The 17,829-nt window shown below is 42.7% G+C and overlaps 1 protein-coding gene across 1 annotated transcript; it reads left to right on the top strand.

Annotated features, from left to right (window-relative positions):
* Window positions 1–6: 6 nt before the first annotated feature.
* Window positions 7–13,393, top strand: GPN1 (GPN-loop GTPase 1). The gene is made up of 15 exons (XM_042029379.1): window positions 7–201; window positions 323–416; window positions 1,180–1,219; window positions 2,270–2,336; window positions 3,064–3,101; window positions 3,628–3,706; window positions 3,807–3,901; window positions 5,963–6,008; window positions 8,044–8,190; window positions 10,249–10,331; window positions 10,815–10,854; window positions 11,563–11,653; window positions 12,120–12,230; window positions 12,822–12,931; window positions 13,033–13,393. Exons 1-14 carry the CDS (start codon window positions 112–114, stop codon window positions 12,911–12,913), a joined length of 1,113 nt encoding a protein of 370 aa, XP_041885313.1. The 5' UTR covers window positions 7–111; the 3' UTR covers window positions 12,914–12,931; window positions 13,033–13,393.
* The last annotated feature ends 4,436 nt before the right edge of the window (window positions 13,394–17,829 follow it).

Genomic DNA, 17,829 nt, shown 5'->3' with positions numbered 1-17,829 from the left:
GCGGGCCCGCGGTGCGTCCCGGGCGGCAGCGGGGCCACAACCGGGTCCGTGCGCGTCACGTCGAGACCGCAGCCACCCCCCGCCCCGGAAGGACAAGTGGGCTCTGGGAAGATGGCAGCGGCGGCGGGAGCTGCGGCGGCGGCCCCGGTGTGTGTGCTAGTGCTGGGCATGGCCGGCTCCGGAAAAACCACCTTTGTGCAGGTGAGGAAGGCCGCGGCCTTGGGAGGCTGCGGGAGTCGCGAGGGGTCTCGAGGAGTCGCCGGCTGCCCCCGGGGCAACCTCCGTGCCCAGCGGGGCCTGACACCTCCCCGTGTCTCCGCAGCGCCTGGCCGCCCACCTGCACGGGCAGCGCTGCCCTCCGTACGTGATCAACCTGGACCCTGCCGTGCACAACCTGCCTTTCCCCGCCAACATCGGTGAGTGCTGCGCCCTGCGGGACGGGTGGGCCAGGGCTGGAGGAGCGGCCTGGAGTCCGCCAGGAGAGAGCAAGTACGTAGGGCCATAAATAGACACAGAACCGGTTTGCGGAGAGTGCTTTTCATATGTTCCGCGGAGGCGGATACGTGAGGTGTTCAGCTGGGCTGCTTGTGTTCCCATAACAGAGTCCAAGTTCTAATACAAGAAGGACTTGGAGACCTTTTTTTTTTTTATCGTAGCTCTTTTGTCCAAACAGTCGCTGATACTGGTATTTTTAGAACCAAAGCCATCCTTCCAACGCGTTTTTACATTTTTTATATCATCTGGTGTGATTGGAGGTGTTTGGGTTCCGGAGGCTTTTTTTTTGTCAGCGATGGAAATATTAGCAGATTTGATCTGGTTCCCTACATCCACATATGCTACCAACAAACAGCTTTTTAAAGCACTTTAAGAGACACGAATTTTAGAGAAAATATTTTAGCAATGAAACAGATCTTATGTTTAGCTGTTCCAAAGAGCATACTAATCCCTGGTTTTGTGACAATCCTGTCTCTTACACTCTGTGAAGTACGCCAGCCAGCCTCTCCAAAGGATAAGAAAGACATTGTGGGTACGCAAGTTGTTTTGCTGATGTCAGAGGAATGATGGGAGTATCTGTTCCGGTGCTGGCTCTCTAGTAATGCAGATAGGTAGGTATGCTTTGTTAGCTGATGGTAACCAGTTGGGGGTTGGAAAACTGCTTATTATGTCTTTCTCCCCTAGATATCAGGGACACTGTGAAGTACAAAGAAGTTATGAAACAGTATCCTTTTTTTGTCTAAATAATGATATTTGAAATTTTAAGTTTTTGAAAATAAGCTGTCCCATGCACACTGTGATGAAGGAGCAGGAGGGGGGGGAGATTGCACTAATGCAGAGTGGTGTGTGAAGATCAAGAGGTTTTGACTGTGTATTTCTTGCATGTGATGTTAGGAATGTGTGTTCTACAAGATTTGATACTTCTTAGGTAGATTTTTTTTTTGTTGAAGCTAACAGCCTTTCCCCTATGTTATAACTAGTCTAATTTTATTTGTCATAAACTAATATGGAAATTCCCACTTGCCTGTAGTAGATGGAGAAAACTATTTCTCCATTTGACCATAATCAAAGCACTGTTGTCTCTCTGAATCTCAGGGACATCGGGGTGTTTGCTCTTGCTCACAGTGTTGGTGGCTGTAGTGCAGTAACATTACACTAAAGTGGCTGCACTTCCAGAGGGCCGTGGAGGTCCTTGGTCTCTTATGTAATGGCTTGTGCAGATGGAGGCGGTACACAGTCTTTGGTTTTGACTTGCAAGTATGACTCTTAAATTCAATATTTTAGACAAGAATAAGGGTGGTGGGGGATAGGATTCTGGATTTTGGCTGTTGTTTGATTTGGGGTTATCAGCAAAGCATCTTAAATATGAGTTTCAAATTAATATGTAAGTGCATTATTTGCTTCACTGTGTCTGTTAGCCATTACTGGAGTTTCTGTGTCTTGTTAATAGGGGCCTAAAGGGGATATCTGGCCTCATGTTTGGATATTGAGAGTAGCGATAGAGAAGACAGTATGTTATGAGTCAATGCTGGTTCTTGTGCAGTTAAAGCAAAAATCGCAAGGAGAAGCCACATAGCCCCTCTTCCTTCTGTCAATCACACATGTTTGGGTAAGAGAGTATTTGTTACCTTGCTGAATGACTTAGAGGACGTAATCATGTATTAGGGCTGCTGTCTCTTGATCTCAAGGTTTCCAGTGTGCATCTGTTGTCAGAGTTGAGAAAGAAGACCTCTGGGGTCTGCATAACCATCTGCTTTCCTAAATGAAGCATCAGATATGGGCTAGGCCCAAATGGCGGAATAGTGACTTCTCTCAATCTCTTTGCTACAAGGTTTGACCAGGTACAAGGTTGTTTCTATGTGCTGTTCCTATGATGCTGTGCTGGGAGACTGGGGGGGTTTTGTGTATGTCGAGTCTCAGAGGTCACTGTGTTTGGTTAGCCTTCTAATATTTCTGGGGAGTTACTCTCCATACAGAACCATGTATTTTACAATGCTGTCAGAGCACACTAGTTTTCATATGAGAGATTTCAGTTTTTCAGCTTTTTTTAAAGTAAAATTAAGAAGCCGCATGTACAGAGCATTCTTCAGTCTTTGTATAGGACTGTTGTTGCACCACATTTACTATAAAATCTTTCATGTGAATGCTCTGGTTTTGCAGTAGGGAAGCTCACTTCTGGAAACCTGTTAAATTTTCCTGGGGTTATTTGATAATTGACAGACCTCCTAAATTGTAACACTAAATCAGCTCTGGGGTGGGGACTGATGTCAGATATTGAGACAATCTCTTGGTGAAAAGGCAGGGAACAGCTGCCTCTAGCCAGGTACTAATTTCTTTAGCCAGGTGCTAGAACACACAAAATCAAGGTTATCTTTGACCTATGCAGTGTCTGAGCATTTTTCACCCCTCCTTAGTAGGGCGTTTTCACACTCTGAAAAGTGTAAAGACTTTAACCTTTTAATATACACCTGCAGCTGTGCAAGTTGATGTAGTTTCTGCTATGAAATGAAGATGAAAGTTTCCTGTTGTGAGCCTAAATACAAAATATACTTCTGCCTTTTCAATCAGGTGATGAAGTTTATTGAAAAAAGACAAAATGCATCCAAGTGAGTACATTCTACTGAGTTGTGCTTTTCTGGCATCATTGTGGGAAAATCGCGAAATTCTAAAAAGCTTCTCTGAATAATTTCTAGTTGGCTTTTTCAGCCTTGATATAAATTTTATGTAGAAAAGCGGATAGAATGGATAAACTAGATTTTGTTTGGATACATCCAAAAAAAAGCCTGATTATTACAGTTCTGCTTTTCTTGTCTTCCATTGGACTATCATTTTCTCTCACACACTGTTCAAATAGGCAGCAATTAATTATTTTTCTGAATATTTTGCACTACTAACTGTCTGTCAAGTTGATGCCTTCAACTCCTGAGAGTACATGCTTCTTAGTTACAAAATTAACACAGGAGATTTTCAGGCATGCCCATAAATCTCTTTGGTGTTTGGGAGAAGCTTTTCTCATCTCTTAAAGAATAACCATGTCATTTACCATTGTATGCTGGTGATAATCTAGTCAGAACAGGACCCTGTGCTTGACTAATTTTCCCTTATTGTTGTTTGGGGGTAACTTCTTACCAGGTATGTTATTATTGACACACCAGGGCAAATTGAGGTATTTACTTGGTCAGCATCAGGAACCATCATAACTGAGGCCTTGGTAAGTGCTTCTGACATGACTGGACAGTGAAGTTGTGTGAATGACCTGTCTGTTGAGCAGTGAGCTTCTAATTAAACTGTCTTTTACTTTGTGTTCCCAGGCTTCCTCTTTTCCTTCAGTTGTTGTCTACGTAATGGACACCTCTCGCAGTACTAACCCTATCACTTTTATGTCCAACATGCTGTATGCCTGCAGGTAAGAAAAGCTGGAAGTGCACCCCATCTGCTTCAATTGTTGTGTCTCTTTGGTAGTTATTTTGGAGGGGGGTCATGGAATGGTTTGGGTTTAAAGGGACCTTTAAGGGCCATTTAGTCCATGCTCTCTTCTGTGGGCAGGGATACCTTCCACTAGACCAGGTTGCTCGAAGCTCCATCCAACCTGGCCTTGAACACTTGCAAGGATGGGGCAACCACAGCTTCCCTGTGCAGTGTGCTCCAATATCTTTGCACTGTCATCATGAAAAAATTTGTCAGCATGTCCCTTTCAGCTTAAAACCATTATCCCTTGTCCTGTCACTACAACCCTTGGTAAAAAGTCACTCTCCATTTTTCTTAAAAACCTCTTTGTATACTGAAAAGCTGCAGTAAAGCTTCCCTGAAGCCTTCTCCAGGCTGAACAATCCCAACTCTCTGGCCTGTCTCCATAGGAGAGTCCTTCCAGTCGTCTGATGGGCTCCTGCGGGCCCACTTTACAGGTCCATGTGTTTCTTGTACCATGGTTTCCAGAGCTGGATGTCCAGATGGGATGAGAACAGAGTAAAAAGGGAGAATCACCTTCCTCACCCTGCTGCCCATGCTGCTTTTGATGCAGTCCAGGGTGCGGTTAGTTTTGCACTTGGATGTCTCATATCCACTTAATCTACTGGCTTGGTTATTCTCTTAGTGATTTTCTCATTGAAAAAGCAGAATAATTTAGGTGTCAGGGGACATCTGGAGGTCATTGGCTCAAAACTCCCACTGAAAGCATTAAATAGTCCATGAGACCTTGGCGTGATGGGTGCTAGTTACAATAGATTTAACATTGCCTATTGCTTATAAACCCATTTCTCTAAGACGTATCAAGATAGTCTAGTTTAAGCTCCTTCATGTAAATACGTAGTTTCTTACTCCATTTTTTGATGTTATTGGTACTTTAAGAGATTCTTCAAGATTTGTTTTGAGTTCAGCATAGCAAAGAGTTATTGATTTATAGTATTTTTTCTCAGACATGAATTTATCTGTTTTCTTTCATGTTAAATCAGGGACAAAATACCTATGGAATGATCAGCATAGCCAGAGCTGTCATAATTCATGGCAAATGTTGGTAAAAGGTTTTCAAAACCCCTCACAATCCTTGTACCAAGGTCAGGAGCTGTATCACTGTAATAGTGCTCAAAACGTGTCTTATTGCATGCTTCATTTTCTGACATTAGTTTGAGCAAAAGGCGATAGCACGTATACGGTGAAATGAACGTGTGAGCTCTTGTGTCAATGTAGTTTTTCTTTATAGATGTTCTGTGTTATTTGAATTCATCGCTGAGTTCACAGTCTCTTAGAACCTGAGGTCTGAGTCAAATGCAAAATGCAAAGGGAGTTAAAAACTGGGGTCTGAGAGTCATAGAAAATGGTAACCAAAATCAACTTGGTGTGTATTACCGCAGGCCTAGGCCCTAGGGTATATCACTGTGTCCCGCAGCCATAGGGAGGAGGAGGAGGAGGAGAGAAGATCCAGCAGGCAGGAATTGCGCAGCAAGATTGATTTATTTAATTATTTTACAAACTCTTTTATAGACTTTTTTCTTCATAGTCTAATTGGACAAAGGACCAGCCACCCCTTGGGGTGATTGGCCAAAATCCTAAAACATCCCTTGTCAAAATATTTTTCTACTATACCATAAACAAGACTTTTCAAGGTTGCAGGTGGCTTGGTTGTTTCCATACTCTGCTACCTCTTCTGTGAGAGAGAAAAGTCTCTCACGGACTTAGAAAATAGCAAGAAAATCCTTGCTAGCAAAATTTTTGTATCTACAGGTGTGTCAGAGATTTTCTGTCTCACAGATGTGTGCTTATGTCTTGGGGAGGCATATTTTGTTCAACGATTGTAAGCAGGACCTGGGTGAAAATTACATTCTGATTGGTGCAGAGGAAAATAATTATCTTTCGATATCGAATGTATTCAGTTTTGCACAAGTCTTGTCTGCCTTATGCTTAACTTGCTTTCTATTCTAGTGAGTTTTAAATTAATGTTAAACTTTTTATTTTGTGTCTCCCTGCCCAGTATCCTGTACAAGACAAAGCTACCTTTCATCGTAGTTATGAACAAAGTAAGTTAAAGCTTTGGTTTCCATTTCCTAGTGGGATATTGTTCTGCTTAGCTTCTTTGCTGTGGTGTTTTTGTTTTACCACAATAATAGATTTTTCTAGAAAACAGAGACAGAGGGGGCTGCAGGCTGACAACCAAATCTAAAAGAGGTCTTTAATCTGGTATCCAAATGCACAAGAATAATCAGGGATGGGCAGTTGCACCCAAACTCTCAAGTCAGAGAGGATACTAACACTTTGAAACATGTTTTGGACCATAAGCCTGGGCTATAGGGAAACTTAACTCCGTAATGTAAGGGGGAGGTCATTATGGAATCTGCTCTTATACTCCCTGTTTCCACAGAACATTTGTCTTCAGTGTTGTTTCTGCTCAGCAGCAGGCTGACTCACAGTGGGAATGGTGTAACACCTGCATGTTTTGAGGAAGGAATCCCACATATTGTGCCAGGCAAAACTTAGCAAGAGATGTTTGATCCAGTATTTGCTGGGAGGCAGACACTAGTCTAAAGATACACATCCACTGTTGTGTAATGCACTTGCAGCCTTAAAGGAATGCTTTTGAGCTTAACAGCTGTCTCTTTAAACATAATCATTTCAGATATTAAAATAATCCCATTAGATTTTTGGTGTGAGTGCTGCTCCCCACAGACATAATTTGTATTTGATCCCCAACACAGCAAGCTCCGTGTGCACACACATATATTTCCCATAGGCCGTGCCTTGACTGTGACATTTTTCCTCACACCAGCCAACTAGCATTAGTGTCTACTGTGCCCCAACTCTGCCCATCTGCCCAGTGACCCAAACCATGCATATCTTTGATACCTGCTTGCTTACTGAGCAAGATTTTGTACACTGTTTTCTTTCTAACTCTAGACAGTAATTTTAGAATAAGCTCCTAAGCTTTTTTTTTCCATAGAAAAAGGCACAATGTAGGAAAGTCGTTCTCTCTTAAGAAAATACACCTTTTAAGAGACTAAAAGAAGTGGGACTTGATCAGTATATGTAAGGAAAGGTAGGCCCGAGGCTTAGGATTCATAACTTCAAACCTTATTTTAATTTCATGTTTGCCTTTTCTAACGAGTAAAGGCAACAACATTTTAAGAATTTTTAGCAAAATGTAATTAAATTTAATTTTTAAAAATTTACTCTTAATAAGAATGGAAGAATCCTGGGCAACTGATACATGTGCAGTGACAAACAGATTTTAGAATTTTAAGATTTGCAGAGGGGAAAAAAAAGCAATTTGTAGAGGTGATTTAATTTTATTTATAGAATTCTAAGTACTCGGGCTTTGGCCCTTGGTGGATTCAGTTCTGTCTCAAATCTCTTGAGTAACGCTAGGCAGTACTTCATCTTCCTCCTTCCCACTGGTGCAGGAAAATGAAATATATCAGAGTTTTAGGCACCTCATATTGTGCTAAGAGTGGATATGCATGTGGTAAGATGTTTATGAAACTCTTCAGACTGTGTGCATATGAATCCATGTAAAGTTGTGGAACCATCTCACCTGCTTGTGTCCACTGTCTTGCACTGAGTTTGGGTTATAACTTCTTTGGGTCGGAACACAGCTCACGTTTATAGACACCCCATGGGCTGCTACCCAGCGTGGAAGTGGCACTTGCTCCCCCAGCCCCCAAGCAATCAGGAAAGCTTAGGATTTCAGTGAGGACTGTTCTTGTCTGGCTTCAATCATACTATTTACACCTACTCTTTACACTGATCTACTATTTACACTGTAAACGTTATTGTACAGTATGCAATTTTTGAATGCTCCTTTCCAGTAAATCATATAAGGCTTTAGACCCGCGATTGTTTCCTTAGACAGTTGTTGCCTTCTTAAGCCTGGGCGGTTGTTTGTCTTCTTTTCAAGTATTCATGTAGCTGGTTTGATAAAAACAGAACTTGCGAAACTTCAGACCAGGGCTGAGTATTTTGAAAAGATGAACATTTTGAAACATGGATTTTTTTTATTTGAGCACTTAACAGACTACGGCTAAGATTATTACTTCTGAATATTTTCCCTTCTCCTTCCAGACTGACATAATTGACCACAGTTTCGCAGTGGAATGGATGCAGGACTTTGAGACTTTTCAGGATGCCCTGAATCAAGAGACCTCCTATGTCAGTAACCTGACTCGTTCTATGAGTTTAGTGTTAGATGAATTTTACAGTTCACTGAAGGTATGAATCTTCTTTTTGTTTATCACCTCTCATAAGCCTGGAGAAGAGAAAGCTCAAGAATAATGTTTTTGATGTAGGGTGGGAGTAGAGTGTAAGGAAGGCAAAAGGCAGACTCTGTTCACTGGTGCTCAGGGAAAGGAAAAGAGGCAATAGACACAAAGTGAAATGCAGGAAAAGAGGAGAAAAAGTTACTTCATTTTTAGTGATTGAGCACTGGAACAGATGGTCCAGAGAAATTGTGAAGTCTCCATCCCTGGAGACAAAGTCGAGAGCAACCTGTTCTAGTTAATTCTGCCTTTTGAACAGAGAAGTTGGACTAGATAATCTCCAGAGGTATCATCCAACCGTAACCATTCTGTCCTTCCGTAAAGGGTCTTTGCACTGCCCTTTTGAACTGTAGTCTGTTGATGAGCCATGTTGAGGATTTGCTAATTTGAACACAGTAACTTTAGTAACTTGTCACGCTGATTGGCAGCCTGAATAATTTAATACTGAATTGTGATTAATCGTGAGAAGAAAGCTAAGATAGGCTGGTAAGAGGCAGCATTCTTTGTTGCAGCATTTCCTGTCTGAGGTGATCTTCCTGGTTCAGAAAGTGTCTAGTACAGTTGTGCAATTTAGTACATGGGAAGAACGGAAAGAATCTCAAACCCAAACAAACACCCTCTCCCCCCCACCCCCCATATTTGCTTGGGCAAGAAGAAGTTGGAGGTTTTTTTCCCCACTTAACCAGGTTTTGAGAGGACAAAATAATTCAGTTCCTCAGGAAACCCTATGCGTTGGAGGCTGTTACTGATCCCATAGTCTGCGCTAAAGATTTCAGCTAATTGTATTTGTCATCAGCTTTTGCTAAAGTAAAAGCAAGCCTTCTTGGCTTTATGGATATTAAAAGAAAGACAATGAAAATAAGTGATTCCATTCAGATAGGTAATGATAATGTAGCCAGAACAAAAGTATGGTAAGTGTTCTATGTGGAACAATATACAGAATTTCAAAAGGGATTGTAGTGGTGCCATACACAGAATTAAAGTACTTCCTGTTCCTTACTTGTTAATTAGGTCATATTTCTCTGCATATCAGAGCTGTTAGAACACTGGACTAGAGAGCAGGTCATACAACGATTATAGCATAGACTGCAGCTTGTACTTAAGTGCAGGGAAAGTGTAAAAAACAATATATGTCACCATATTATAATGCTTAAAATCCTTTGGAGAGCTGTCTCATGTTTGTATTAATGATCAAGTGCAAGGCTGTATTGCAAAAAGTCTTCCGTTTGAAAGTGAGTAGTTGAGACTGTCTTGCTTTTGAAAAACAGGAAGAGCTTTCATTAGAAGATGATTGATTCTGGCCAGTAATAGTCCTAATGAAATGTATTTTTAGGTAATTGATTTAATACAAGCAGAACAAATGGCCAGAAGTGTAATGATAGACAAGTTCAAATTAGGAAGGAGATGTGCATGTTGAATGTATTGCCGTAGTAACTGATTAAATTCTCCACCTCTTGCTGTTCTGGGGTTGGACTGGGGACTTCATAAAATGTGCTGTGGCTAAATAAAATTAGCCGTAATTTATTAGATGTAATAAATAATTTATTTATTAGCCGTAATTACTAGCCGTAATTTCAGAGCCAGAAGGTCAGTTCTTGTCTATTTTGCTCTCTTAATTCTAGTACACTGATACATACTAACTACTTATAACCCTAGGTGCAGATTGGATTATTAACAGTAAACAAGTAAGCAACAGAAAGACCTGACTTTCTCTTGAAATGCCCAACTTGTTAAAAAAACCCAAACAAAGCCCCTTCCCCGAAGAGACACCCCCCCAAAATACCGCAACAACTCACCAAACAGAAAACCAGCAACAACCAAAAAACAGAGGTAAAAAACATGAACAGCAAGTGGAGAAAGAGTTTGAAAGCAGGATGGATAGAAGCAGAAGTGTTACTGCACATTCCTATGCCACTGTGCTGATTAAATGGCTATCATTAGATTAGTAATTATTTGTTGTTAGAAACTGGTTTGGTTACTCTCCAGTTCTGGTGTGTGGTTTCTTTTGCAGGTGGTTGGTGTTTCTGCAGTGCTCGGCACAGGACTGGATGAGTTTTTTATCCAGCTTTCTAAAGCTGTGGATGAATATGAGAGGTAAGGGGATAGTTAACCCAGTGAACACTTCCTGAAGGTATTGATTTGAAACTCCTTTGATTTGAAGGACTCTACACTTTTCTTAGCCAAGGTAGTTTAGGGTTTCTAATAAACTTCAAGCATCAGCATAAAAAGTGGCAGTGAAAAGGAACTATTCAGAAGTGAATTTTTGTGTTAGCTGTACAGAGGAAAAGCAAAAGCTATCTGTGCCATCAAATATGTGAAGTAATATTTTTTTCTAATTCCATACAGTGATCAAGGTTTGAACTGTTGCTGTTTCAATTAAGTATGTTCACTTATTTTGCATCTGTTGGTTTCAGAGTCCAAATCTGGGTGAAAAGTACTGTTAGTCCTTCTGAAATGTCTCTTAAACATGAAAGCCTAGAGAAAACTTTTTTTGGGATAGGAAGGAAGCTTCTGAGATGATCCTTACTTAATATAAATCATGTGTTGATTCAGACTGAATGCACTCTATCTTTTCAGAGAATATCGTCCAGAATATGAGCGCCTGAGAAAAACACTGGTAAGTGTTTTTAGCTAACGTACGCCCGGGTAGTGTATCTTGAGGTTACTTTTATGCACACAATTGCCTTTAAGTTGAGAGGGTCTAACATTTCATTTACTAGTCATACTCAGTGTGGGAAAACTCCTGTCCTGAAGAAGTCTGCTATCTGCCTTTTTTTCCTAGATGTGGTGGAGCATATCTTTACAAGAATAAAGATGTTTATAAAACACATATTGTTGGCTGCTTTAGTGCTAATATTTGAGCTAATTGTGAGAAAATGATTGGGAAATAATTTTGTATCTTCCATTCAGGAGGATAGAGAGTTCTTGAAAATAAATTCTCGAGTGATTTGTTGAGGGTATCCCTGTATCTTGCTGTACCAGTGAAGTGTACTGGTTTGACTTAGTAACAGAGACTGATTTGCAGTGCCAAAATCAGTAGCTCTGCTCACCTTGAGTCCTAGCTGTCCAAAGGACAGTTCTCTGCAGGCACAGCTGCACTGAGTTTGGCTTCCTGATGCTTCTGAAAATGTTCTGTAAGTCCGCCATACTGGAGGTTGCTGTCCATGTTTGGTCAAAAGCTCTGTGTAACCTTAGTTATAATATAAGACCTGCTTCGTGACTTTTGCACTCTGGCTGGGGGACAGACTGCTGAGTTTGGGTGAGGTTACTTTTCTGCTGGTGTTTTAAATGTTCTCAGAATCCACATGTAACTCTTTCTCTACAGGAGGAAGCTCAAGAGAAACAAAAGAGAGAGCAGCTGGAACACTTGTGGAAGGACATGGGCAGTGTGTGTGTGCAGGGCAGCACACTGGCAGGTACCCCACCAGGAAGATTAAGTTCACTGCAGAAGTTTTCTGAAGAGTTTGCGCTGAGAAGTGCTGCTCTGTTTCACAGCAAAAGTGTGAAAGCAGCTCCACGTTAGAGGAGCGGGGCTTTAGTTCCTGTGGGATTGGCCACACTTAGCTCTTCCTGTGTTAGTCACAGGCATGGAAGAAACTGCTGTGTAGCTAAAGCAGCAGACATCCTAAAAATAATGAAGTACTTTAGAAAGGGTGAAACAGATTAGAATATAAGACAGCTGTGCTGTTAGTGACACTGTTCCTTACATGAAGTATGTGCTGATGAAGTCTGTCCTGTGTCTTTGGGATCCACAAGCAGTTTTCTGTCCTTTCAGAGCAGGTGTTAATTGCTGTGTTTATGTGCAGATAGAAATTGTCAGTGTTTACAATACCGTACCCTTAGCAAGCTGGTTTGTGTACAACCATTTCTTTTCCCTTCAAGGACCCGATGATGCTTCTGCAATGGGTCCCTCTGAGCTAATCCTAACACGAGGAACTCTCAATGAGGAGGAAGAAGAGAGGGAGAGTGATACTGACGACATTGACCATGAAGGTAAGGGAATGAGGCCTGAAAGCTGCCCATCTAGTCAGGAAATCCTCTCTGTATTTCTTACCTGGATGGACTGTAAAGAGAGCCTAGAAAACAAGCAAACATTCGGTCACCTAAATACATGTGTCAGAATCCATACCAGAAGTCCACCTGCAATGTTTGTTCACTCTCCAACCTTTGTGAAAGTTCGATTGTAAATTTTCTATTTAAGTAATTGATAGGTGTATAACACACAGAAAACGGAGGACTTGTTAGGCTTGGGGCACACGGTGACCTCTGACCCTGATTGATGCACAGCTGTTTCGTCATCTTTCTGACCTTACAGTTTCTGCCCTTGGATCTCTTCCCTTTTGATGTGACTATGGTCTTGGAGCAATCTTCTAAGTTCTTAGAGGGTGTTTTTTCTCTTACATAGCTCACAGACTTAATCTTCATTCTTCTCCTGTTCCATTGAGGTTTAGGATCACTTATTTCCTTTGCCCTGTAATGTAGGTGAGGATCCAACAGACGTTCTGTGTTGTTCTGACTATCCTGACTCTAGTTTTTGTCAATAACAAAAGTAGAATAGCGCTGAACTATCGTTTCTTCCCCCAGTGACTGAGGAGAGTCATGAAGAACCAGCCTTCAGAAACTTCATGCAAGACATGCGGATGAAATGCCAGAGAAAAAGCAACCTGAATGAATGAGACCTTCACAAACAGAAGGTTTGGAAGGAACAGCATAAAGAAACTTGCATGGAACCATGCATGAAGACCTTTATTTGTGAACAGCTTCCTCTGACAGATTTTTATTTCTCTTTCTGCAGTAACTGTTGGTCATGTGAGTTAAAGATCTTGTGGCCGAATGACTGCACATTTGGACATCTGCCACTGTGGCTTCCTGAAGCTGAAGGAATCAGATAGCAGTCTCATTTCCTCCAGATTCTTCAGATCTATCTGTTGAGAGCTTAGATTTTGAGCTCTGACAGCATCAGTATCCAGAGCACTAACTGGTCCCCAGAAACACATTTCGTTCGCATGTGCAGTCAGGTGTCTGCTGCAGCCAGGGCACAAGGGATGCTGCATTGAACTTTATCAATCTACTTGCTGTTTGATGATTTGGTTTCCATTAAATAGATTTTATGTACTGAAAAATGTGTGATAATAATAGAAGGAGATCTCATTTTATGCACTGTTCTAAGGTGCGACTTTTCCCCCTCTGCTTGCAGCCCATCCGTATGGATGCACAGCAAATGCATCTTAATTACATTATACAGACATGGTACAGATGCCTCCCAGAAAAATCCCGAGTAAAGAAAGTTCCCAAGAGGGAAAGTAGTAAAAAGACTAAGCTTGGTTTGGCTGAGAACAGAAATACACATGGTTATATACTGGCTGCATATATCCCTCGGTTACTTAAAGCAAAGGCATTTCCGTAGATGAGTGCCTACCTGGAATATAGACAAGTGCTTGGAGACTGGCTAATACTTTTTTCCCTGGTAGACACCACAGGCGGAGATGTTCACTTGCAGTTTAGCAGTCTGGACCCTGGAATCTTTGGGGTTTTTTCCTCCACATGAAGCGGTGGCCTCACTGGATAGGTCTCCGAGTGGAAATCTGGCACAGGGTCTGCTAGCACCAAGCCCAAATCCCTAGTGTGGAATACCACTCTGCTTTAATTTATAAATCACCACTTCTCTTAGTGGATAAACCCCTCAACTTTACTTCAAGTTCACCAAGTTCTGAAGTGTGGCCACCAAGATTTTATGGCACCATGTCCATGGTGGAATCCTGGAAAACACGAAGCATATGGTCCTATGGGAATGTTCACAAGGAACCACACTGACCTAATCTGTGACTACAGCCCAAAGGGAGATCTCTTCCCAGCATCTCCAGCTGTGCTCAGTGTGCCCTCAGGTTCCTCTGCCTGCTGCTTTGGGAAGTATCCCTAAGGTGCAACAAAGAAAGGAGCTTGTTATGGGCACAGTGTCTTGGGATTCAGGGGGAAAAGAACAAGTTTTCAGTCTTCAGCACCTTGCACTCCATCAGCATTGATAGCAAAAGGCTTCAGCCTTGGGAAGACGAGTCAGATTTTACAGATCCCGGTCTCACCTCGGCCTTGCCGCAGGTACAGTCTGACAGAGAGAGGGAAGGAAACAGGTCAGGATGGACAGCCTGCTCTCAGAAAATCATCATAATCCATGAAGCATTAAGTAGAGCTGTAAGAACTTCCCAAAATGTTCATTCCCCTGCGGACTGAGGGCTCAGAGCGGCACTAAGTTGAAGCACAGGCTGGACCTGCCATGAACAGACAATGTAAAAGTAAGAAGTAAAAGTTACTTAGCCAATTCCGTAAAACATTCCAAAATCAGGCTCCTGGGATATGATCATCTCTGGGTTTTTTCCATAATGTAAATTCTAAATTTTCTTCCCAGGTTTTTGTTTTTCCCTTGGATTCTTTTAACTGTTGTTTCAATCGGTCATTTTGGTATTGTAGAGACAATTCTACGTTTTCTGTCCTTTATTTCATTTCTCAAATTACTGTTTTCTTTTATCATCTGTTCCCTCCATTGCCGTGCAGATTTTAAACATAGTGCCAGTGCACTACAAATAATGCTTTCTCCTTTTTTATCTTTTGGTGATCCCCATTTTTCATCTATTTTCTCCTGCATTTTTTCCCACTCATACCAGTTATTTACTGGACAAGGACCGTCAGTTTCAATATAAAAACTGTGCCTTCGTAGGTAATCTGCTAAGCCTTTTGTCTGTTTCTCTTCTTCGACTATGCCAAAAATATCAGGGAACAAGTGGGAGCCTCAGGCAAGCCCCGCCTTAGCCTCAGATTTTGGCAACAGCTAAATTTAAGAAAGCACTCTGGCCTGCAAGTTCTAAGAATGGCAGATCAGGTCAATTTATAAAATCAGTTACTTATTGAACAGACAGGAAATAGCAGACAAAAGGTCTTAATCAGAGTTACTACGCAGTATAAACAAAAAAGTGCATGATATCAAGGTACTCATTTTAAAGCTTGCAAAAGAAAGAGTATAGATTAGGAGTCAAATGGAACTTACCACCAAAATGACAATAGTGTACACAGAGTCCTTTCACTCAACCTCCAGAGGAGTAACCACAAAGCAGGCATCCCTGCTCTGGAGAGAAACTCCACACATTTGCAGGAAATGTGCAGAAGGCTTCTGCTTTGTGAAAGTTTGGTGTCGCTTTTATAGTTTGTAAAGTGAGGTGTCAGTCAGAAATCCAGCTTATCTTTCCAGCTTGTCTTTCACCTCACTTCCATGGTGAGGTGTTCATTATCAGCCTGGAGTGTTGATCCCATGGCACCAAAATAACTTGCTACAAGACAGCTTGTCCTGTTTGAGTTATGTCACCAGTTAACAAGCAACAGATAAGCTCTTCTGGGGGTGACATACCCTGCTACTGGTGCATCTGCGTGGCAGAGAGCTCTCCCCAAGTAATCCATGCAGTACGGGGCCGTGACGCTGGCCACGACTGGCAACGTGTGCCTGGGAAAGGGCAGTCGGGTTCGGCAGCATTCCCAGGCTTGGCTAACACCTCCAAGGGAGTGTGGCAGTGCCTGCAGAGGTGGGATGTTGCTCCAGGTGGGATGGCAGCTCCTCCCCACCTGTCAGTTGGCACCATCAGGATTTTTAATGCCCCTGCCTTGACCTTTCATTATGTTCACATTTCTTACCACATTAGAAAACCCAGGAAACCCCAAGAAATTCTTGCATGGTAGAAAATCAGATTCAGTGTGGTGTTATAAACTTACTGTTTGGACAGCACAGATACCTGCCCGTGGGTTCATACACTACTCATGCCACCACCACCAGTCCTTAGTGATCTCCAGTTCCCTGGAAAAGCTGCCCCAGTCCCAATCTGTGCCAGCAACAGCTGCAGCCTGGCTGAGCAGAAGGCTCAGCGTGGGACATGTAAGAACCCTCACCTGACTGCTTGCACTTGGAGTGAGATCCAGCTACAAACTGAACTCTGGATATAGCCCCAAAATGTTCTATAATCAGACCTTTAAAATGGCTCCAAAAGGCAACAGCTCCAGTGCCAGCTCTGTACCTGCACAAGTCCTTGTCCCAGCCCCGGCTCAGTGACACACACAATAAATCAACAGTCATACAGGCCTTGCTTGGAGAATTCCTAACTGAAACCCTTGCCTTTCCTGCCCACAGCTGAGGGAAATTTGACATAATATTAATAAATAACCTTTGCTGAGAGCAGTCACCACCCCAGTCCTTCAGGCTTTGCAAGATTTTGTAGTGAATGGACTCAAATTCAAATCCTAAATCTACATTTCTAACAAGTTTAGTTAGAAAGATGCTGGACAGAAATCGTACAGATTTAAAAGTCTGCACAAGGATTACAGCATAACTAACCATAAAATTGTTTTAGCTGCCAGGGACCTACTTTCCAAGGTTTCAGACTCTGTGGTCAGTTGCCACCTCTGCCATGTCTCCTTCATACGTCCTTTACCCCACGAGAAGTTGAAGAGCTACTCCCGGTTTGCTTTTTAGAATCAGCTCCTAAGTATCAGTGTAATAAAACATTTCTAAATCTGGTAAATAGCCTGAAGAAGAGTGATTGAGAATGGAAAGGACAGTATGCAAATAGCTATTGTGGATGGGGTTGGAATCAATGGCCATAAAGATCACTATAAATGAAATTCAAAGGAAATTATTCATTTGTTCTTAGGTTTGGAATGAACAGTACTCTTCCAGAGGGGAATATTCACCTGTTAAAATTCTGTGGGATAAAGGAAAAGAGGGAGGAAGCAGCTGGAGAGTGTACAGGTGAATTTTTGGTGGATACAGGGAAAGACACGGGAAGGGGCTCTTAGGTAAAACACCCCTCATGGGGACCACCAGGAAAAGCCCCATTTTTCACAGCTCTGACATTCCAGAGGAGTAAACAGTGGTCAGCACATCGTTTTCTGTATTCCTTGGATGCCCAGTGCTTTGTTGGGAAGAGATAATATTTGGAAATGAACAAATCCAGGGATGTAATTCCTGATAGTAAAGCCCCAGAGACCATGGTTTTGATATCCTTCCAGCACCCAAACACAACAGAGACCATCGACAATGGTCTAAGAAATATTGTAAAGGTACTGCAGCAGGTGTGGCCGCTGCCCCGCGTCAGTAAAAGAGCTGCACCGCGGGACCGTCGGGGCAGCGCTGCTGGTTAAAAAGAGCAGCACGGGAAAGGCTGGGAAATGTGAGCGGAATAAAATATTGACACTGGTCTAAGAAATATTGTAAAGGTACTGCAGCAGGAGTGGCCGCTGCCCCGCGTCACTAAAAGAGCTGCACCGAGGGACCCGTGGCGGTCCCGTGCTCCCAGAATGGCCCCAGTGCCGTCCCAGTGCTCCCAGTATGGCCCCAGTGCTCCCAGTATGGCCCCGGTGCTCCCAGTATGGCTCCAGTGCTCCCAGTAAGGCCCCAGTGCTCCCAGTATGGCCCCAGTGCTGCCCCAGTGCTCCCAGTATGGCCCCAGTGCCCTCCCAGCACTCCCAGTATGGCCTCAGTGCCCTCCCAGTGCTCCCAGTAGTGCCCCAGTGCCCTCCCAGTGCTCCCAGTATGGGCTCTAGTGCCCTCCCAGTG

This window comes from Corvus kubaryi, unplaced genomic scaffold (assembly GCF_017639235.1).
Source record: "Corvus kubaryi isolate FWS band 111438036 unplaced genomic scaffold, C.kubaryi_AGA036_p1.0 37323, whole genome shotgun sequence".
In the NCBI taxonomy this organism is placed as follows: Eukaryota; Metazoa; Chordata; class Aves; order Passeriformes; family Corvidae; genus Corvus; species Corvus kubaryi.
The sequence above is the reverse complement of the archived record's forward strand: the minus strand, read 5'-3'. Positions and strand labels throughout refer to the sequence as shown.

Excerpts from the sequence above, each read along its gene's own strand:
- GPN1 (XM_042029379.1), top strand. The coding sequence starts at position 112 with ATGGCAGCGGCGGCGGGAGCTGCGGCGGCGGCCCCGGTGTGTGTGCTA. Across the intron at positions 8,191-10,248 it reads AATTTTACAGTTCACTGAAG|GTGGTTGGTGTTTCTGCAGT; the intron begins GTATGAATCTTC and ends TTTCTTTTGCAG. Across the intron at positions 10,332-10,814 it reads GCTGTGGATGAATATGAGAG|AGAATATCGTCCAGAATATG; the intron begins GTAAGGGGATAG and ends CTATCTTTTCAG.